Raw genomic sequence first — 22,846 nt, forward strand, 5'->3', positions numbered from 1 at the left:
TAATAGGGATAGATGAACAAATATGGACATGCCCTTTAGTAGTGATATTACATGGAACAAGAGTAAATAACATATAAAGTGATGAAGAAAATGGCATGAATAGAAAAAGAATGGAGAAAATATATTTGATTACATTTACCAGTGAAACACCAGAAATTATCAACTTGATAAATGCCAATTAGAATGGTTCTTTCTATATTCACTGCATTGAAATCTGTGATAGTTTGATTCAGATCTGAATGAAGCAAAGGTATAAGAAGTTATTGAAATTGAGGAAAAATACTGACCTAAAGGTGAGATTGCCAGCCTTATCAGCTTTCCATGCCTTGATCAGGGCAAAGTCTCCAGTAATAGCCTTCTCCAATATATGTGGAATTCCAGCAAAGTCTCGCACCTACAAATAACAAAAGAACTTTATATACACAGTCAAGTTCTGAACCTATATATATGCAATACCTCATTGTATAGTTGATTTTAAGAAACCTCCACAGAATACAGGATTTAAATGCAATAAGATAGTATTTTTTTAGTGGTTCCTGCTTGTACCTATAGCAGCCATCATACAACATACCTGTAAGTATAAGAACTGCACTTACATGCCGCCCCTATTTCGTGATCATAAAAGGCAGCTAAATTCTTTAACGACTTTCTTCTTTCATATGTCTCTCTTGACATTGCCATATGTTTGGCCTTTAAAGTTGTGTGTTTGCCCTATATAGTGAGGCTTTGGGTTCTGAGACATGCTACTCCTGTTTAAGGCTTAGCTTTTTTTGGGTGGGACGACTGGTTTGTCCCATCGGGTTTGCACTGCATGGCAGTATACTTCCACGGGGTACTGACATGAAGTTAGCATCTGTTCTGCACTACCATGGGGAGACAATCGTGAATATATGGCAGTGTTAAGTGTGAACTTTAACCTTGACTGATGACCACCAAAATCTAATAAAGTGTAGAACATGATGGTGAGATGCTATGGTGTGAATTTAAACTGAATCTGTTCAGATAGTGTGCACACAATCTTTTTTTATTTTAAAAGTGGTCAAGTGTGACTTTTGACCTTAAATCTTCAGCAATGACCACCAAAATCTACTGAGGTGTAGACATCGATGGTGTAATGCTATGATGTGAATATGAAATAAATCTACCCAGGGGTTCCACATAAACACATGCATGCACAGACAAAGTGATTACATGTACAATATATATATATATATACCTCCTTATTAAAGTGACGGCTATAACGACCATAGCTATTAATGAGAATGTACTTATTTTACTCAGCCATTTGTATCCAGTGGCAATCATAAGGCATCCGTTTAGCAGAATCAAAAGGTGTTTTCCACATTTACCAAGTCCAGATGCAGTATGTAAAAGATATGTAAATTTCACAGTGTGGAAGTAAGTGTGTCTGCTCTTGTAGCAGAAATATGAAAATAAAGATGAATTAATACATATTACTGAATAATATTTGGTGTCTTTGACCACCGAAAGTATTAAGTGAGCTACATGTATAAAGACAAGAGATCCCAGAGGGATCTTGGCGCCCACCATTGAATGATCTTTATAGGTTCCATGTCAGATTGATCTTTTCTCTACTTTTCCCTTCCTCTAAGTCTTACTAATCTGTGTAAATTCAGAAAGAGCCCTCTAGTACTTTTCAAACAAGGGCAACCTATATATAAAATTTAAGATTTAGCAATAATGGCTGTCTGTTGGCCATGTTGTTTTCCGATTGGTCCCAAAATGCAATACCAGGGACCAAGGGGAACCTACATATGAAATTTCAGAAAAATCCCTTCAGTACCTTCTGTACAATAGCGATAACAAACTTCAATTTTCAAAATACAAGATGGCTGCCTGTCAGCCAGGTTGTTTTCTGACTGGTCTCAAAATCCAATATGCATAACTAGACACAGAGGGCAACCTACAAATGAAATTCAGAAAGATCCTTTCAGCAATTTCTGATAAATAGCGATAACAATCTTCAATTGTCAAAATCCAAGATGGCTGCCTGTCGGCCATGTTGTTTTTCGATTGGTCTCAAAATGCAATATGCATAACTACGCACTGAGGGAAACCTACATATGAAATTTGAGAAAGATCCCTTCAGTACTTTTTGAGAAATAGCGATAACAAACTTCAATTGTCAAAATCCAAGATGACTGCCTGTCGGCCATGTTGTTTTCCGAATAGTCTCAAAATGCAATATGCATAACTAGGCGCCGAGGCAAAGCTACAATTGAAATTTCAGAAAGATCCCTTCATAAGTTTCTGAGAAATAGCTATAACAAACTTCAATTGTCAAAATCCAAGATGGCTGCCTGTCGGCCATGTTGTTTTCAGATTAGTCTCAAAATGCAATATGCATAACTAGGTACCGAGGGAAACCTACATATGAAATTTCAGAAAGATCCCTTCATAAGTTTCTGAGAAATAGCGATAACAAACTTCAATTGTCAAAATCCAAGATGGCTGCCTGTCGGCCATGTTGTTTTCCGATTAGTCTCAAAATTCAATGTGCATAACTAGTCACTGAGAGGAACCTACATATGAAATTTCAGAAAGATCCCTTCATTAGTTTCTGAGAAATAGCGATAACAAACTTCAATTGTCAAAATCCAAGATGGCTGCCTGTCGGCCATGTTGTTTTCCAATTGGTCTCAAAATGCAATATGCATAACTAGGCACCAAGAGGAACCTTTATATGAAATTTGAGAAAGATCCCTTCAGTGCTTTCTCAGAAATAGCGATAACAAACTTCAATTGTCAAAATCCAAGATAGCTGCCTGTCGGCCATGTTGTTTTCCGATTAGTCTCAAAATACAATATGCATAACTAGGCACTGAGGGGGACCTACATATGAAATTTCAGAAAGATCCCCTTATTAGATTCTGAGAAATACCGATAACAAACTTCAATTGTCAAAATCCAAGATGGCTGCCTGTCGGCCATGTTGTTTTCAAATTGGTCTCAAAATGCAATATGCATAACTAGTCACCAAGGGGAACCTACATATGAAATTTCAGAAAGATCCCCTCATTAGTTTCTGAGAAATAGCGATAACAAACTTCAATTGTCAAAATCCAAGATGGCTGCCTGTCGGCCATGTTGTTTTCAGATTGGTCTCAAAATGCAATATGCATAACTAGGCACCAAGGGGAACCTAAATATGAAATTTGAGAAAGATCCCTTCAGTACTTTCTGAGAAATAGCGATAACAAGAATTGTTTACGGACGGAGGGACGGAGGGACGGACGGACGGACGGAGGGACGGACGGACGGACGGACGACGGACCACGGACGCAGGGCGATTTGAATAGCCCACCATCTGATGATGGTGGGCTAAAAAGGCTACATTGAAGTTACAGAACCTATATTGTGGCTGTCTCAATGACTGAAGTTAATGTAAATATACATAATTTATCAGTAATCTTATCTTAGCATTTTAACACTGGAAATTATTATTGTGTTAATTACATTTTCTATCCTATTTCAACAGAAAATAATGTTGTTCTGTCGATTCTTCAATGTGCAAATCTGTTAGATTGATGAAATATGCCAACATTCGTACATTTACAGTAGTTTTTCAAGGAGAAAGGGTAAAATATATGTACAGGTCACCTGATCAACTTTATCTAAGGAAATTTCCGTTTAGCATATTTACTGGTAGGTCATTTCCTTGAGAGCAAGAGGTCGCTTGTTTGACCCCCTGGGTGGGCAGGATATTATAGATAACTCATTCCTATAACACTTTTAAAGAAACTGCGGTGAACAGAAGTTTTTATTTCCTCCTTGTATCATATTACTTAAGATTAAACAACAATTCACTGCCTAGTTGTCCAAAAATGATTTAAAAAGAGGAAATGAAAATTCCAGGTATTAACTTCATAACTTGTTTATAACAGAAAGATATCATTCCAAACAAAATGCAGTAAATTCAAAAATCATTTATATAGGGAAAATGGAAATTTCACAATATCAACTTCAAAAATCATTTTGAAGATGTAAAACCCCAAACTATTGAAATAACGAGTCATTTAGCAGAATAACACTGCACTAAACTGAGCTTGACATTTAAATCAGACAGTGAAACATAAAAAAAAACCAAGAAAACAAATCAAAGGCTTTTAAACTAAATTCTAATTGGAGCAAGGCATTGTAGGCTCTCCAATTTTGATCCCATCTTTTTTATCTGTGAAATTTTTGATCAAAATTCTTAAAGTGAAATGGTCTTAGTTCTTTAAAAAATAAATTAACCCTATTGTGTTATAAAGTTACATAGGTACTAAATTACAGGTCTATATACCTGTGGTATCCAGGGAATAGAGATGGCATAAAAAGTTTGTGTTTGTCAATTTTGTACAGAATAAATCGTGTATAGACCTGGGGCAAATTCTGGTGATTAATACTGATTATAAATTAAAGTGGAAATAAACTGATAGTAGTATGTTATAACCAGACTGATATGTATACAGTATTGATTTGACAGACAGCTGTAGTACCATACATGTATAAATCTATAGCAGCCTCGCACTCCTACACCAGATGTTACATCCACTGCTGGAAAACTGTCCTCTGGATGAAATTTTTTTTCATATAGAAATCAATGACATATACTACAACAGTACATGTATATGTGTATATTTATCTCATAAGTGTTTCATTAATTCTATTACTCTTGGCTGTTTTTTAATAATTTTGATCTGAAATAATTTTGTGTGGGTTGAAGTGTCACTTCATAAAATCATGTTTCATTTCAGATGTTAATCAAATGCTCCTGTTGGCTGATTTTTGAAAAAAATAATCTAAAAAATCACTGTATGGATTGAACTAAATGTCACTTTACAAAATCAAATTTTCATCTTTAGATGTTAATCAAAATGGCTCCTCTTGGCTGATGTTTAAAATCTTAATTTAAAAAAAATATCACAGTATGGATTAAACTAAATGTCACTTTACAAAATCATGTTTACATTTTTAGATGTTAATCAAACACTCCTCTTGGGTGACTTTTTTTTCAAAAAATTTACTCTGAAATAACACGGTGGATTGAATTTAGATTTAATCTGAAATAACACGGTGGATTGAATTTAGTGTCACTTAAATTCAAAAAGTCATACATGTATTTTCATTTTTAAATGTTAATCAAATGTTCTCTCCCTAAGGATCAGATGATATATGTAATGTTGGGTACATTATATCTTAATGTTATATATGTATACCTACAGAACCTGATCTGCTTGGCAGTTAATCTTAAGCTCCCATATAAAGATAACAAAGTAACAATGACAGAACAGGAATATTTAAATTCTCATAGAATATCATTTCTTGATTTATAAGTGTACAAGTATGATAATTAGTTGCTGAATTCCTGCTGAATAATAACAGCAATGTCACTAAATAAACTGCAGCAGGATTTCATCAGTCGCTATGTCCAAATTATTCTATCGCTCCATTTTAATATACTGCTAGGGGCGGATCACTATAATAACCAGCCTCCCAATCAACACAGCTGTTGCATACACTGATGTACTACACTTCAGTGGGTTTTTCAAAAGTTTTATGGTCAACAACAGAATCTTAAATCTTAATATTCCATTTTCATACACAATAAAAAGTTCCACATGTTCACTGCTTGTTTATATGCTAGGTTGTTCTATTGTCACTATACCCTGGTTCTCAGTTTGAGGACGAGACATTACCTGGATTTTGTCTAGATTTACATGGCAGACATCACATTCTAGGATTGGAGTATAAAGAGTGGGAAATAAAAGAGCAAATGTGATGAACTGAAAATGAATATTTGAAAGAAGTAAAAGAGAGCTACTGTGAGACTGGTTCAATGATGGAAGAGTGGTCAACCCAGGGTCCCACTAAGGCAAATTCCCTCCAATAAGAGGTTCCATGGTGAAAAAGGATGAACCCAGGGTCCAACCCTGGTGTCCCTCCAACGAGACGTTCAATGATGGAAAAGGGTTGAACCCAGTGTCCCACCCTTGCATCCCTCAAAAGTCAAGTCTGCTGGGGAATGAAAAACCAATTAAAAAAAATAATAAAAATAATAATAAAATTCTAGTCTGTAAATTTAATTTTGTTCATGTGTTTTACCTTTTATGTATTTTGCATCAGAAATATGGTTCCCTTTACAAATTGGTATTCTGTTATTGTGCTGGACAGAACAAAGGGTTATATCAAATCAGTTCTCACAGAATGTTTTCTGGTTTGTATAGTGTTTCAACTTACAATTCAAAATACGGACACAGGTGGACAAAAATATATAAATGGTATTAGTTGGACTGAATATTGGTCATCAGAGAATATTAAGGAGTAATTTTCTGACAAACTTATTGCTATATGGAGAAATAGTGATAAGCAATATCTATGCTTTTGTTAAGTGGATGGTTCAGTTAAAGTGATCCCTACATATCACACAGTAGTATATATGGGAGATTGAAATAGTGATGTCAGTCTGATCTGAAAATAAATAGTTGTCTCTGTGGTCCTGCTATGGGGACATATTGTATTACATCCTTCCCGTTGTCCTGTTCTGATTCAGTGACTGTGTCATCACATTACTAGCGATTTTTTTTTTTTTTTAAATTTATATATATATATACAAGGTTGTGTAAGGAATACAGATCTATGTATGTAAAGATGATTGGGTAAGTGACACAGTGGTAACATACTTGCCTTTCACCTATGTGACTGGTGTTTGATTTTCAATCGGATGTAAAAAGGAATGTTTTTTTTTTTTTTTCTCAGGGTAAACCAGTTTCCTCCCACAGTAAGACCCCACACATGCTTCCATCCGAGTCAACAAGCGTGACTTATATTAGTTGATGTAATTAACTTGTTTTGCAGTTGGTGTAAAATAAATATGATTTAAAAATAAGTATGTATTTCAGGGTTTAAAGATCAAAGCTATATATATATAGGTCTGATAACTATTTATGGAATCTGTCACCAATTCAATGACATCAAACTAGCAAGTCATTTTTTTTTACTGTTATACTTCAAACATTGAAATACTACAATTAATACTATAATACTGCAGGTTTATGCAATCTTTAATTCTTTGGGAAATCATAAAAAAAATCATAATTTTTATATTGGAACAAAGTCAAACTGTTAATTTTATATTTGTATACTACTGGATGTTTTGAAGCTATTTCCATTACTAATCGAGGTACATCTGTTACCTACAAACTTGGATTCCCAGTAGCTAGCTTATATGGTCTGAGGCCAATGACAGGTTGCTATAATTATTTGATTGAACTTATTTCAAAATTTATGAAATTAAATCATTTTTAATAACGCTATGTTTCATAAGAATATTATGAGCAATATGAACTTGTTATGTCTCCAATATAACTCAGCAAGCTCATAACAAATTTTACACACATGATGTACTTATGTTGACTTTGATATCTCTATATTAAATTTTCAATTGATTTCATGATCTACTAGTAGGATAGACAAGATCTGTTTAAAGTTTATCCTACATGAATGACTGTGTAGGATTTTCATCAATTTTAACACAGGTGTAATATACATACAAATGAGATTTTGTATGTAGATAGATCTAATTATTCAAGTACATGTATACATAAGTGTACAGTGTATGACTAGACAGAAAATATTTGCATTTTACGAAATGATTAAAATAATTTTGTGGAGTGCACATTCAACATGAGGCTGACGAGCTCAGACTTTTTGACAATTATAACATTAGTTCTATTCTATAACCTCTATACAATGTTGACACGTACAAGGTGTGGCTGTCGAGCTCAGACTTTTTGACAATTATAACATTAGTTCTATTCTATAACCTCTATACAATGTTGACACGTACAAGGTGTGGCTGTCGAGCTCAGACTTTTTGACAATTATAACATTAGTTCTATTCTATAACCTCTATACAATGTTGACACGTACAAGGTGAGGCTGTCGAGCTCAGACTTTTTGACAATTATAACATTAGTTCTATTCTATAACCTCTATACAATGTTGACACGTACAAGGTGTGGCTGTCGAGCTCAGACTTTTTGACAATTATAACATTAGTTCTATTCTATAACCTCTATACAATGTTGACACGTACAAGGTGTGGCTGTCGAGCTCAGATCTTTTACAGTTGTAACATCAGTTCTATTCCTTTATCTCTATACAATGTTGACACATACAAGGTGAGGCTGTCGAGCTCAGATCTTTTGATAGTTAAATTGCAACATCAGTTCTTTTCCTACAAAAGTGTATAAGGTGAGGCTGTCGAGCTCAGACTTTTTGACAGTTGTAACATCAGTTCTATTCCTTTACCTCTATACAATGTGGACACAGAAACATTTTATAACCCCCATTGACAATTTGTCTAACAACAGAAAATATGTACGGTCAATTTTGTCTAGACTGAACCCGATGAACCAGATAAATATGTAGTATGACATTGTATAAACTTCAGTAATTTCAATGATACAGAGTGAAGCTGAGGGCTGGAAATTTAAGAACCTGGACCATCTCATGATCTGAAATGTTCATATATTACTCTTAGAAAACATTGACAATTATACAATGTAAAATCGTATTTAAGGCTTCATTATCAAAAGATTAGCAGTGCTACTTAAATTATCACTGGATTAACCACCAAAGCACAAAAGCATATAAAAATGTTGGTTTGGTTGTATTAATTGGTACTAGAAGTTTTATATGCTTTTCACAATTTAAAAAAAAAATGCTTTTCACAATTTCCCCAAACATTTCAGACCTAGTGGGTGACAAGGATAAGTTATATTGTAAACAACTGATATTGGTAACACATTGGATCCAGGCCAAACTGACAACTCTCCAAATACAAATGGTTTGAGCAACAGTTTATTCATTTAACATACAAAAAAAAATTTATTAGCAAAATTCTAAAATACAAATCTTGCATATGATATGACAAAAAGGGATAATACATGGGAATCTCTATAAGTATCTGTGAAGAGTATTCTACAAAGTATCACCTATAGGGTTAATTATATACCCTAATGTAATGAGTCTGTCATCCGCTACAAATACCATTCCTCATTATATCATATCTCTATGATAATTTATTTAATATAATATGTATCATTCCCACAACCTTCCGACACAACCACTACACAGATTTTATGTCAATTATCTTTGATGATTTTTTTTCTGAAAAATGCATTCTTTCTCAGTTTTTAATAGGCAATTACATTGACGTTTAATCAGTATAATGCTTCATCTACTTGGTCGATCAAACGCTATTTGAGTTGAGTTTGAATTTTAATTTTCAGGTCTTCAATTTTTCTGGTTGATGGATACATGACCCTGGGTCACCAGAAGAGTATTCCAAATAACTGGCTATCTATCAGATCCGCGCTACAGTACCAGACATGCTCACACATACAACCATACATGCTCACTTACAATGCCATCAACATGCATGAGAGGCCGGGCTCATAGGCATTATGCTGTTGTCCATTACCCATTGAAAATCTTTGTGAAATGAAACCAGTCTACTGTCATTTGTACAAGCTTGCCTCACATTGTATATCACTATACATTGTATATCACTATACATTGTATATCACTAAACCTCACACTAGGATTAAGGGAGAGTTCACCAGCTATAATCTATATTGCAATACATGTTTACCGGTCCCTAAAAATATTGCAACCCCAAAATGTTAAAAAAAAAACCTGCCTCTTTTCCCAAAAATTAATCATTCTGACTCCCGGACGTAATAGTTAACCATCAAACTGAATCTTAGAGGCCTAGTACACCTATTAAAGAGTTGACTGATGCCTTTCAACACAGCACCAAACAGGTTACATTTAGAAACCAATGCTGACAGTGATGCTGACTCTGACATCGACACCACCGCCAGGCTGACAACGTAAGCTTCCCCTTTCTTCAGAACATAAGCTTCCCCTTACTTCAGGAGGTAAGCTAAAAACAAGCAAGCTCACATACAATGTCACAAACAGCCTTACATCTACAATAACACATACATGCTCGCATACAATGCCACATACATGCACAAGAACAATGTTTCATGTCATATGCTTGTATACAATGTTATATACACATGCTCACAACTAATGTCATACACATGCTCACAACTAATGTCACACACATGCTCACAACTAATGTCATACACATGCTCACAACTAATGTCATACACATGCTCACAACTAATGTCACACACATGCTCACAACTAATGTCATACATATGCTCACAACTTATGTCATACACATGCTCACAACTAATGTCATACACATGCTCACAACTAATGTCATACACATGCTCACAACTAATGTCATACACATGCTCACAACTAATGTCATACACATGCTCACAACTAATGTCATCAACAGTTCGTTCAACATGCTTGCATACAATGTCATACACATGCTCACAACTAATGTCATACATATGCTCACAACTTATGTCATACACAAGCTCACAACTAATGTCATATGCATGCTTGCATACAATGCCATGTACATGCACAAATATATTGTTACATGGCATATGCTTGTATACAATGTCATACACATGCTCACATACAATGTCATACACATACTCACAACTAATGTCACACACATACTCACAACTAATGTCACACACATACTCGCAACTAATGTCATACACATGCTCACAACTAATGTCATACACATGCTCACAACTAATGTCATACACATGCTCGTATACGATGTCATACACATGCTCAAATACCATATCACAAACGCTCACATACAGTAATCATCACATACATACATTAAATGATAAAAAGATAATTGCTTGCTCACATGAAACATGAATGCATTATGCCTTTTAAAATGTTCAATATTTATGCCAACTTTATGAAATTACAACAAATCTGAAAAAGATGTTCTGTAGAGATTTAAAAGGATCAGTGTATATAATCTCATTGTTTCCAAATGGATTGTTAGAGTATGATAATACTTCAAGTACCATCCAAAAAAACCTGATACCTTAACATCTTATACTATAGTTAGTCTCCCCCTGTACTTTGGGCAATAATCGCCGCCACAATTCCAATAACAATCAATATGGCCACCACTAATATTATGATACATATGCACTTTTTTTTTCGAGCCTTTTTCTGATTTATCTCTGCTTCACCTAAGTCCTTCTTTCCAGATTCTACATCAGCCACAGTTCGTTCAACATGGTTTTCTATGGTATCAATTGTCTCCCCTTGATCAGCTACTAACACATGCATTTCCTTAAACAGTTTGTTGACCTCGTGGATTTGACCTTCGATATCATGGAGATCCTGCTCACGTTCCTGTAACAACTGTAAATCTCCCTTTGCTTTTTGCATTTCCATCAGAAACCCCCCTGTGAACATCGCCTGGTTTTGGAAATTCATATCCAAATTGTCTGGCTCGTTGCCATTAGTTGCAATTTGCATCTGACGCTTAAAACGCGCTTTTGTTTTATCCAAGTAGTCCGCTTGATTTGCTGCAAAATCGTTAGTGGTCTTTTTTAATTCCTGTGATAATCGGTCAATCTGAGTCATGTGAACTCTTTGGTGTGTACCTGAAGTTATCAAGGATGCCTTTTGTGATTCTGTTGTTGTTTCGGCAGCCAATAATTCAATATCTTTACGAATCTTTATTGAATCTGTTAGTATCTGGTCCGACATGTGTTCCATTTTTTGTAAATCCTTCGAAGTTACAAATGGGGAACAATACAAGTTACTTTGAAGTTTTTTCACATCATCTGTGTCTTTCTTTAAACTTTTAAGCCTTTCTTCAATTCCATGTACTTTATCTTGGAAGCCTGCTATTGTAGTCTCCATGGTTTCTTTTTCCTTTTTCTTGCGTTTCTTTTTCAATTCTTCACTTTCAAACTCCTCGTGCTTCTTCTTCATCTCCTGGAGTCTATCCTTCACCATGACTGATACTTATAAACACAATCCTTTTATAGACAGTAATTGACGTCGTCAGAGCTATACTTGGAGCGATGCGTAATGTTTATCAGGCCATTTACCTGGATCCACCTGTTGATCACGTTATCTGTAGTATTACCGGGCTAAGTTGTCGTAAATTGATGATAGCTAAGTTGTAAACAAACAGAAGTCGGTACATCACCCCGATGAGTGTACTGGTAACTCCTTTAGTTGTAATCAGCCTGAAGTAGACATGAGAACATGCTTGGGCTTTTCCCTATGTCTGGTCAGACTGTTATAGTTATAATACATACACATATATATATATACTCCAGGCTAACTATAGGTCTAGGTCTACACTGAGTCACAGCAGTTGGGGCCCCAGGAGGGAAAATTAATCTTGCTTCAATGAGTTCTAATTATAATCTTGTAAAGTGCTTAATTTCTGTAAAAAAAAACCCTACCAAGTGTGAAGGAAGTATGACAATACATGGCTGACCATGACTAGTCAATATCCCTCTTATACAGCTGTTTTAGCACTTCATACTTATAATAGTATTAGTCTGGTGACATCACTTTACAAGCCTCTATGTATCAGCACACACTTGAGCTTTAGGTATATATACATGTATATGCATAAAGGTATACAACTCTGTGTGGAGAAGGATAGGTTTATATTATCAGACTAAACTGTGACAAACTAATGTCATTATGCACTGATGTATTATATTAGCAGGGCATTTATTTTCTTTTTCCAAAAGAGTTTTAATAGATCAACACTTCTTCATAAAATACAAAATACCTAATTAAAACACCAGAACATATAGCTTGTGTGTTAGGTAAAAGTACTCAGGTGAGAAGAGCTACAATAATGTGGGTTGTTTTTATAGGTAATTTGATCCAACTTTCAAATCATGCTGGTACAAGATTTGCAAAAGTACTAGGTGTTTTAATTAGCTGGCACATCGTATTTGTTGTTAATTGTCTAAAGCTTATAATTAATCTTTGCACAGGTTCTGTTTTACTTATATGTATAGGTAATACAGGTAAGACATTTAAGTCGAGCAGGTAAGATTTAACTGGAACGCCCCAGGTGTATAGTCCCATTCAGTTCTGTCTACATTGTGCGGTGTGTGTTTGTTAGAAATACCTTCAACACAACAATCTGAATACATCAAATAGTTCATGTTTCAGTGAACACCAATTGTGGGGCCCTCAATGGGGGAAATATCTAAGTCATTGCAGTCGGTATACTGACATAATGTTGCCTTAAGCAGATAGCTTTCATAACAATGTCAATCAGTACAAATATATACCGGACATCTTATGTCACCGATTAAAACCCAGCAGTAAATGTCTTTCACTGTATGTGCATGGTCAGTCAGGAACATTTACATCTATTTTGAATTAAGTCACAGGTTTGTTATTCACATGTAAAATATATCCAGTTTCAGGAAAATGACTATCCAATTGAATAAATGAATATAAAGTTTACATTATGTTTTTTCACTGTCATTATCGTAATTATAAGGATTTATTGATAATTGTTTTCCACCAATTGATTATTATCACACTGATCATAATTACCTACAAATTTTCAACATACAAAAATCCCATTTTTTTTGTGAATTATTCAAGGTATAAAAATATTTCACACATTTTTTTCATTACACATTGTATAGTTCTATGAATTAAAATAGGCAATTGGTAAGGAAATATTGTAGACCCTATGTGTTTAAGTTATAAATTTCACAATCCATCTAATTACATATACAGTGTATGTACATATGATTATATATATCTGTAAAAAACATAGACATATTATCTTGGTAATATAAACCATTATGTTATCAGATTATACTAACATGTCATTAATTTTAAACAAAACTACAATCTGATATATGTAGAAATAGTTATTGACTGTTGATATTTCATAACTTATTTTTGAAAATATTCTTGTTTCAATTTCATCAAAGTTATAATTTTTCGTAAGGTTTTTTGCCAGAAAGAGAATCTTTAGCTACCATATATGTAACTACATATTACCATACATCATTAAAGATAACAATTAAATTGACTTGTAAAAGACACAGGAATTTTTATTGTTTGTTTTCAAACAAACTTTTAATTAATACTTGCGTTGTAGAGCTACATGTATTCTTACGACTAAAAAAAATATTAACATACTTAATTGATATTGATGTGACAACAAAATCAATTAACTTTTAACATCAAGTGATACAATATTCAATTTTAATTTTTCACATTTGTCTATCATCAGTTTATTGATCAAACAAATTCCACAGTCTATATCAATGCTACACATTTGTACAACATATTATGAAGATGCCAATTTTTGACACATTGTATACCATATATAAATTCTTCAATTCAATTAATTATAAGAAGGCATTTTTCAGAAAAAGTAAATATATCACTGCAACAAAAATATATGAATTTATTTTCTAGCAGTTTAACACAGTAAGCCAATAATGTAATCAATATCAGAAGGCCTTTCCGATATACATAAATGTACTATAAGCAATAATTGATTCACGGATTTGTGACAAATGTGGACTTAAAAGTGGACTAAGACTAATATATATAGCCCTGATTTACCCTAGTCAAATTATATCTTTTTGTTTAGAGGAGTTGACATCTTTACGATACATCTATAAGGTCACACGTTTTATATGTCCATTTATGATACATCTGAGGTCACACGTTTTATATGTCCAGTTACGATACATCTAAGGTCACGTTTTATATGTCCATTTACGATACATCTGAGGTCACACGTTTTATATGTCCATTTACAATACATCTAAGGTCAAACGTTTTATATGCCCATTTACAATACATCTAATGTCACGTTTTATATGTCCATTTACGATACATCTAAGGTCACATGTTTTATATGTCCATTTACGATACATCTAATGTCACGTTTTATATGTCCATTTACGATACATCTAATGTCACGTTTTATATGTCCATTTATGATACATCTAATGTCACGTTTTATATGTCCATTTACGATACATCTAATGTCACGTTTTATATGTCCATTTACGATACATCTAAGGTCATATGTTAAATATGTCCATATACCCTGTAAGCTAGGGTACAGGCAAATTTTATAGTTCATCACTACATGTGCTATCTTACTAAAATGTCTTTAATAATATGGATACAGCAGCTTAAGTCACACAGGAATATCTGATCCCCTAATTTTGTTCATTTCTTAAGCATATCCACATTTTAAATGTTTTAAATGTATTTCTATTTATGGTTTAAAAAAGCAGTGACCTTTCTAGTTTAACATATATCTGATAATATCATATTTAGAACAAAGGTCCTTTTTTGTTTAATGAAATATTCTTAGTAACCCCAAATGCTGCTGCCAATCCTATAGCTAGTTGCTTGACATGTTCCTACAGCTAGGACCACAAATAAAAAAAAAATTCCATATACAAAATGACCAGGTAAGGAAATCATTAAAGGGGAAAAGCTCCTCTTTCCTGATCACTTCAGACAAACGTCACATAAAGTTATCATAAAAGGGACATTTATTGTATTGTACGTATTAACAAAATGGAAAATACCTCCAAGTTGCACAACTATTTTAGTAACAAGACTAATTTTCATAGAAATTGGTCGGAAGAGCAAATATAGAAGTGTTTCAGAAATCATCCATCTACAGATGTATTACTGATACAATAAATAACTGTATACAATGTAGTTTGTATGTGTTGTGTTATATGCTGTATATCTTGTGTAAACATTGTAAAGCAATGAGGAAAGTACCGAATGTTAATTACTATTTACATATAGTCCAGAGTGAGGTATCCTATCTGTGTCATGTCCGTGTCTTGTTGGTCATTCTATTTGTCCGTATTTGGTGTTGTGGATGATGAAGTTGTATGTAAGTTATTAGATGCAAGTATGTAATAAAGCATGCAAGTGTAAACGAGAAGTAAATAAACCCAGTAATACACTGCATTAGTTCGCAGTTGGCTGTTTTTCGTGAGACAGAATATATCCTCTGGGGTTCTGTTTTGCAAAGCCGTGCCATAGTGACTAGTTAGATTATTGACATGGTCTAGCTACCAGACATGAAAAATGTAATGTGGTACGCATAACTGTAAAGGATATTTAATTCATTAAAGATAATATCTAATTTGTCAGACTTTGACTTCTATAATAGTAATGTACGGATTTAGGCAATACATGTAATTGTGTTTCAGACTTTTTTTTGTGTGAGTACTTCAGTTTGAAATAAATTTCATCTGGAAACAGCCCGATATATGTGTGAAGTATTTTTTATAAAATGCCCAGTGATACATGGAAGGACAATCAGAATCATGATTCCAGTATACCCGCTAACCATCCAATAAATATACCTACATATATATTATTATTATTATTTTTTTTTTTTCAACTTTATTTCACCTGATCATATATTGCATAAAGGGAGACAATTCAACTCTCTTTATTATAAGAAATCTGACTACCTGTATATATTGACAAATAGCATGACATCACATTTCTTTAAGTACAATACAAGAAAGCATATAATATATAACAACATCCTGTAGGTTTGATAGAGCAACTAAAGTAACAAAATATCATAACTCAACGAAGCAATTTCTTGACATTAAATCTTAAGCAGAATCAAATGAGTGTTTCTGAGACAACCTGCAAAATCAAGAGTGATATATATGTATCTACACATTTCGACAGCAGCACTTATCCCATTGACAAATAGTGAACAGTTGTCAAGACTTTATCATTTACAGCGCATTGTAGATTTTTAAACACTAAAAAGATGTTTTTTGAAAACTCACAGTCACAATTTTCAATTGGTGTTTTTGTTTAAGGTAAACATCTTTACAAATGATATTGATTCTGAACTGCTGAATCTCATTCCAAACAGGATACACACTTGGTTTTACAGGTGATGTTTCAGTGACTATATACACCCAATCATACACTGAGATTTGAAGTGTTCAAGATCTTTTTGGCAACACTTTGTTTGAAATCTTATCATAGATGGCACCAACAGGTACAAGATGATATCAGCAAAGGACATAAACTAAACTGAGATCCCAGGTGACATTGATCAATTAAGATCCTAATTAGGTGACATAGATCAATTAAGATCCTATGTGACATTGATCAAATGAGATCCAAGGTGACGCAGATCAATTGAGATCCAAGGTGACATAGATCAATTGAGATCCCAGGTGACACAGATCAATTGAGATCCTAGGTGACATAGATCAATTGAGATCCTAGGTGACAGCAGAAATCGGGCAAAACACCACTCAGTAATGGAAAGAAGAGTATGACATGCTTAAAAACCCTGGTACAGACAAATCTATTACCATTTCACCAGCACAAAAGGGAAAGGCAACAGTTTTCATGGATTATGAGAGAAAAGTTGTTGTTTCTAGACAAGTTACGGGTGTTTTTATTTTGATTTATTCATTATACTATCTTTTCTATCATGACAAGGTGCAGAGGCTATCACAATTTTACCAGCAGACAAAAGGAAAAGTAACTGTTAACTCTCACATTGTCGGGAGAGCAAAGACAGTACTGTCAGTAAGTAACAATACAGACACCTATACCCAACTTCATAATGCATCCCTAGAATGTACTGCACACCATACATCCATAAACAGAGGAACCCACTGCGACCCATCGTGGACTATACTGGTCCCACTGGTTACAATGTACACACTCTGGAAATTCTAGTGAGAAATCAGAACACCACCGGAAGATCTTATTCTTACAGAAAGCATGTCCATGATTCTGATTCAAAAGGATGAAGAATTCAATGATGTGAATTCGAAAGAATGAAGAATTCATTTCACAATGATGTGAATTCGAAAGGATGAAGAATTCATTTCACAATGATGTGAAGTCTATCTTTACCCAATAACACAGCTATCAGAATCATTTGCAACCACTTAGGGGTTAGGGGTCATGTGTTGACCTAACAGGTACACTCTACGTTGTCATCTCACTTTCTATATACATTGTCACTCTGCTAAAATAACGCTTGTAGTTTGGACTATTTTTTATATTTTCCTAGCCAAGCAGGACACTAGAGTGTTTAATAAAGTCAAAGAATGTAAGAATAGTCATCATCTGGAGGCAAAAATAATAAATATGTGAAATTTTACATTTTTCGTCATTTTATCGAATGTATGTATTTTATATACATCTTTGCTTGCATCCTGTGTTCAATGAAGCTTTCATGCATGTATATGCCACTTTATCTGAATAAACATTATCATTATTAAACTTTTTAGATATGTGGTACATTTGAAACAAACTTGCCTTTCACCTAGGCAACAGGGGTATTCCCTGATCAGACATCAGGGTGATCACAGTGATTACCTAGTGGGTTTCCTACTGGTACTCCAGTTCCTCCCACAGTATAACCCCTTGGACATTTCCAGCATGAGTGATTAATATATCTTGTTTGGCAATTGTTGTAAATTAAATAAATATAAATACCATATATAACACTAACCTCCCTCGAGCTACTGGCCAAAGCAACATCGCCCTCGCCGCCGTATTTGATGGGAGCCCCGCCCATCTCTATCAATGTACCATAGCCAGTTGGAGTAAAGAAGGCGGGGATGCCTGCCCCTCCGGCTCGTATCCTCTCAGCTAGAGTTCCCTGAAATGATATTATAACCATTATCAAACATCCATACACAATACCGCAATAATGTTGAAATAATGCATTGGAAACATACATGTTTGTATAATGTTTGTTGAATGCTGGGGCATTTTGAGAAGAATTAACACAACAGCTAGGTCACATTATTTTGCAATGAAATATTTGAAGTTCGTGTATGTTAACCCATTTTCATCTAGCTCACATCCTAAGACAACTTAATGAAGATGTTTCACTATGTCTAGAATGTTGCCAATCCTGTATATCCCAGATTATTTAAAGTCACTTTAAACAACAAGGGAATTCAGTTAGGTCATCTTGATTAATATTTAAAACCAACTCCATGTATTTTCTTTTTCTGTTGGACAAATGGACTAGTAAATCACATACCTGTGGTGTGAGCTCCACTTCAAGTTCTCCAGATAAGTACTGTCTCTCAAACTCAGCATTCTCACCCACATACGATGATATCATTCTACGGATCTGTAATAACAAGGCCATATCTTCATGTAACTTTCTTTAAAGACAGACAGTATGAAAACTGACTATTTCTTAAGGACTGTCTTCCCTATGTGCAAGATGTGTGTGTGAAGTGTGTGTGTTTTGGGAGCTGCAGTTTAAGGTGGAGGGTTCACCACTTTTCTACCGCATATTTTTTTAGCTGTTTATGTGAAAAGAATAATTCAATAGGGATATTCAGTAAAATTTCTACCCAAAAAATCCAGGTTTGTCAAACTGGGATCACAAAAAAGTGTTTTAATTCAGTAATACAGTAACATTAGATATGCTGCACTTCAAATTCCTCCAGCATCTGTCAAGCATAGAATTTCTATTTTTCTAGAGTCCTCCTGCAGGATATATGTATTTTGATGGAATAGCCTTGCATGATCACTTCTGTTTTATATGTAGTGCTTTGCCATAATAAATGTGAGAGCAACTGTGGTTAAAACGTGAAACTGTCCTATCTTAATTGGGAGATAATAGCATATTGCCAACCAAAGCCTGTATGTAAGATTATAAATCAGGACAATGACTTGGTAAATGTTAATTTTAAGACCCTTATCCCTGCAAGGAATCCATGGCTAAATTTTGGGATTGGCTTGTTTCTGTGACAAGCTCATTGTCAAGATATTATTATGTTTCATGTATGCATTATAATGAATTGATTCTCTCAATGTATGTGTTACATCACATAGCTGAAATGTCCTTAATGTGCGAAAAGAATCTCTCGAACCTGTCCCTGCTTTAGCAGAAGTCCAAGGCCAAAATCATCCACGCCGGCATTGTTGCTGACCACGGTCAGGTCCTTCACCTTTGTGTCCAGTATAGCAGCAATGAGATTCTCTGGGATGCCACATAACCCAAATCCTGTAATACACGACAGTATATCAAATAACCAAGATCTTAAATACAATGAATCAATATAAATTAATATAATGCAAAAACTAAAACACAACAACATATCAATGAAATCTCCAAGATCTGACATAAATATCTTACTTTGAGTTTTGCTATGTTTTATCTTTAAATTGTACATCTGTCCTCCAATCATATATATGATACATTTAATTAACTGTCATCTATATAAGCATCAATACATTACACACCATTCATATTTTTTGCGAAGTTATTTCCCTTTGAACAGCTGGATGTTTAACATTTAGTTTAGTAATATGGCCCAAGGACCAAAGATTTTAACAATAGGTGAATATTAACGGTACCTCCCACCAGCAGTTTTGAGCCATCACTAATGTCTTTAACTGCTTCTGCTGCATTAGCACAGAATACAGCACTCCTCCTTTGTGATGTACTGAAATCCCTTCTTCCATTTATCTGCAAGAAAAGAGGTATCTATAAGGAATTGTACCCATGCATGTCCGTCAGTAAAAAAATTGTCTATTCTATAAGGAATGCCCTTGTGTAACATACAAATTTTGACTCACACTAAGGAAATTAAGTTAAAGAGTTTTCTCTCTTTTTCTGACAAAATGGTAATTATTATGTGTGAATAATGTAAAATGAAAATTAAACTTCACTCGCTGAAAGGTGCATCACGACCTATCATTTATTTTTTAATTCATTCAATAAATTCTGTATTCCGATCGACACTTAGAAGCCTTCACAAATCAAATAAATGGTCACAATCTTTTTTATTTGATTGAATTAAAAGAATAATGTGTCAAAACTGGGCATGGCTCAAAATCTAATATGTTGTGTGGATAATTTGAATTGGTAACCAGGCATCTTAGGATATCAAATACTAATCTACTTTAAACTATGAAGGACAGGTCATCATACTGCAATAGCTAGGCTATATTGTACATTTTAAGGGCAAGATGTCACTAGTTCGAGCCTCAAGGCGGGCAGTATAAACTTTTATTAGCTTTCTACCTGCTGACTCCTCCCGTTTTTGCATCAAATTCAATAATATACAATAATTCAATACAACGTCAACGCGTAATAAAATGTTGTGTTATTAACAGGTTCATTTAGATTTCTGTTGCTCAAAGTTTTACATCTTCACTTATTTCTTTAAAATGTCAATAGAAGAAAAATGTACCAACAAATGATGCAGTCACTTCAATGTAAATGTTTTGGAGGTGTGACAGAATCCGCCAATCAGAGAACGTGTTTACAAAATCGACTAATGCATAATGCACGTTTCACTATTATAAGCACCGTCACTTTGTCACCTTTTAATAGATGTTTATATTGTGTATAAATGTAGCTATAAGATATAAACCTTAATTGCTGGAAACACGACCCCTGCCTGACGCCCGCAGACTTTTATCGGAGACACAAGTGACCTTAGCAAACTGGCTGCCATGGTGAGAGTTCTTGCAAAGGGACTTAACTCATACAGCCGTCAAACTCAGTCGGAGAACCTCGGGCCTTTCCCTGAAGTTTAAGAAGAATATCCGAGGTGCTCCGACTGCCGTCAAACTAAAAGTAACGATGTCAAAAAATTCGTCACTGGCTAGGCCGACAAAACAATGAGAAAAAATTAAAAGTAAACAATTAATAATATCTCCTAAAATTTTTGGAAAAAGCAAAAATTGAAGTCGTAAATTTGCATTCAAGGGAAACCCCACCTGGGGAATTCCCACCTGTTTTTATAACAGGATTGCAAATTTTTGATTTTTAAAATCTCAAGACCCTACTCTTTAATTACTCAGGAAATAGCTACAAACCCAAGAAAAACATTTTCGTCAGGGACTTGGTTCAAGGGGAAACACCAGCTGATTGGCTGAATTAGTTGTGTGAGACCTAGAGAGAGGTATATAATTTCCCCCTAGCTACGCCACTGCCAGTCATTACTATACTAATCTATAATAAAATATTATGTTTTAAACATCCTAATCTGCTAGGCCTATGTCAAATTAGAACATGACGTAAATTGACGTACAGAGTATGTATTTTTTCAGAGTTTCAGACTTTTTAACTACACATACCATAGTTAAATCTGATTGAAAAATTATTCCATGATCACTAGATAAAGACGGTCCCAACTTTGAAATATTACAAAAGACAAGACAAGAGGTTCGCCAGAAAGGTAAAAAAATATATATATATTATAATAATAATAAGAGTGAAGATTCTGGACCCGTGCTTGTTTTTTGAAAAAATTGCATGGTTTTCCTGCAAAGAAAGTCTAGTTACCACGGGAATGGTATTTTTTTTTCTTTATTTCTTTTTTTTTCTTTTTTTTTTTTTTTTTTTGCAACGAGGCAAATGGAGGGGCAAAAATCACTCATGTAAATTTCCAAGACGATTGGTTCATCATTGCCTGATCGTCTCACATCCCTGTTTGAACAATATCGGATTGGTTAATTGATCAGCCAAGGTCGCCATCATCGTGATATGTTTGCCCTATTTTTCTAGTTGTTATCCTCTTACATGTTAAAACAACATTAGAATTTGAAAAAAGAACATCCATAAAAAAGAACAAATATCTATGAAACAATGTAACAAAGCCTACGAAACAAAGACAACTGTATATCATCGGTTAGCGAAACCGCACATGATTTGAAAAGCTTTCGAACATGTTACCCCCAGCACCCCCCCCCCCCCCCCCCCCCCTTTTCGGAGAAGGAAAACAATTTTTATTCTTAAAAATTGAAAAAAAATCGGCATTATCACTAAATTACTGGAGCCCCCCTTTCGAAAATCCTACATCCGCACCTGACCCCGAATGATTACAAATTTGCTATATTCATTTTTCGC

At 34.3% G+C, this 22,846-nt stretch overlaps 2 protein-coding genes across 2 annotated transcripts in view; both read right to left on the reverse strand.

Annotated features, from left to right (window-relative positions):
- LOC117325937 (succinyl-CoA:3-ketoacid coenzyme A transferase 1, mitochondrial-like) overlaps positions 1-21,457 on the reverse strand; it is a 29,244-nt gene extending 7,787 nt beyond the window's left edge. Inside the window, exons 1-6 of the mRNA XM_033882455.1 lie at positions 21,366-21,457; positions 20,344-20,455; positions 19,857-19,990; positions 19,013-19,105; positions 18,473-18,622; positions 288-394 (exon numbers count right to left, since the gene is read on the reverse strand). Of these exons, the coding sequence (XP_033738346.1) occupies positions 288-394; positions 18,473-18,622; positions 19,013-19,105; positions 19,857-19,990; positions 20,344-20,455; positions 21,366-21,449 (680 nt within the window). The 5' untranslated portion in view covers positions 21,450-21,457. The remainder of the gene's footprint in view (positions 1-287; positions 395-18,472; positions 18,623-19,012; positions 19,106-19,856; positions 19,991-20,343; positions 20,456-21,365) is intronic.
- LOC117325938 (syntaxin-like) lies at positions 9,179-12,217 on the reverse strand. Its single transcript, XM_033882456.1, has one exon. The coding sequence runs from the start codon at positions 11,932-11,934 to the stop codon at positions 11,026-11,028; it is 909 nt and encodes a 302-aa protein (XP_033738347.1). The 5' UTR covers positions 11,935-12,217; the 3' UTR covers positions 9,179-11,025.
- Positions 21,458-22,846: the final 1,389 nt, after the last annotated feature.

This window comes from Pecten maximus, chromosome 4 (assembly GCF_902652985.1).
Source record: "Pecten maximus chromosome 4, xPecMax1.1, whole genome shotgun sequence".
Taxonomy (NCBI): Eukaryota; Metazoa; Mollusca; class Bivalvia; order Pectinida; family Pectinidae; genus Pecten; species Pecten maximus.

Bases quoted from the DNA above. Each gene is read 5' to 3' on its own strand.
- LOC117325938 (XM_033882456.1), bottom strand. From the start codon at position 11,934: ATGGTGAAGGATAGACTCCAGGAGATGAAGAAGAAGCACGAGGAGTTT.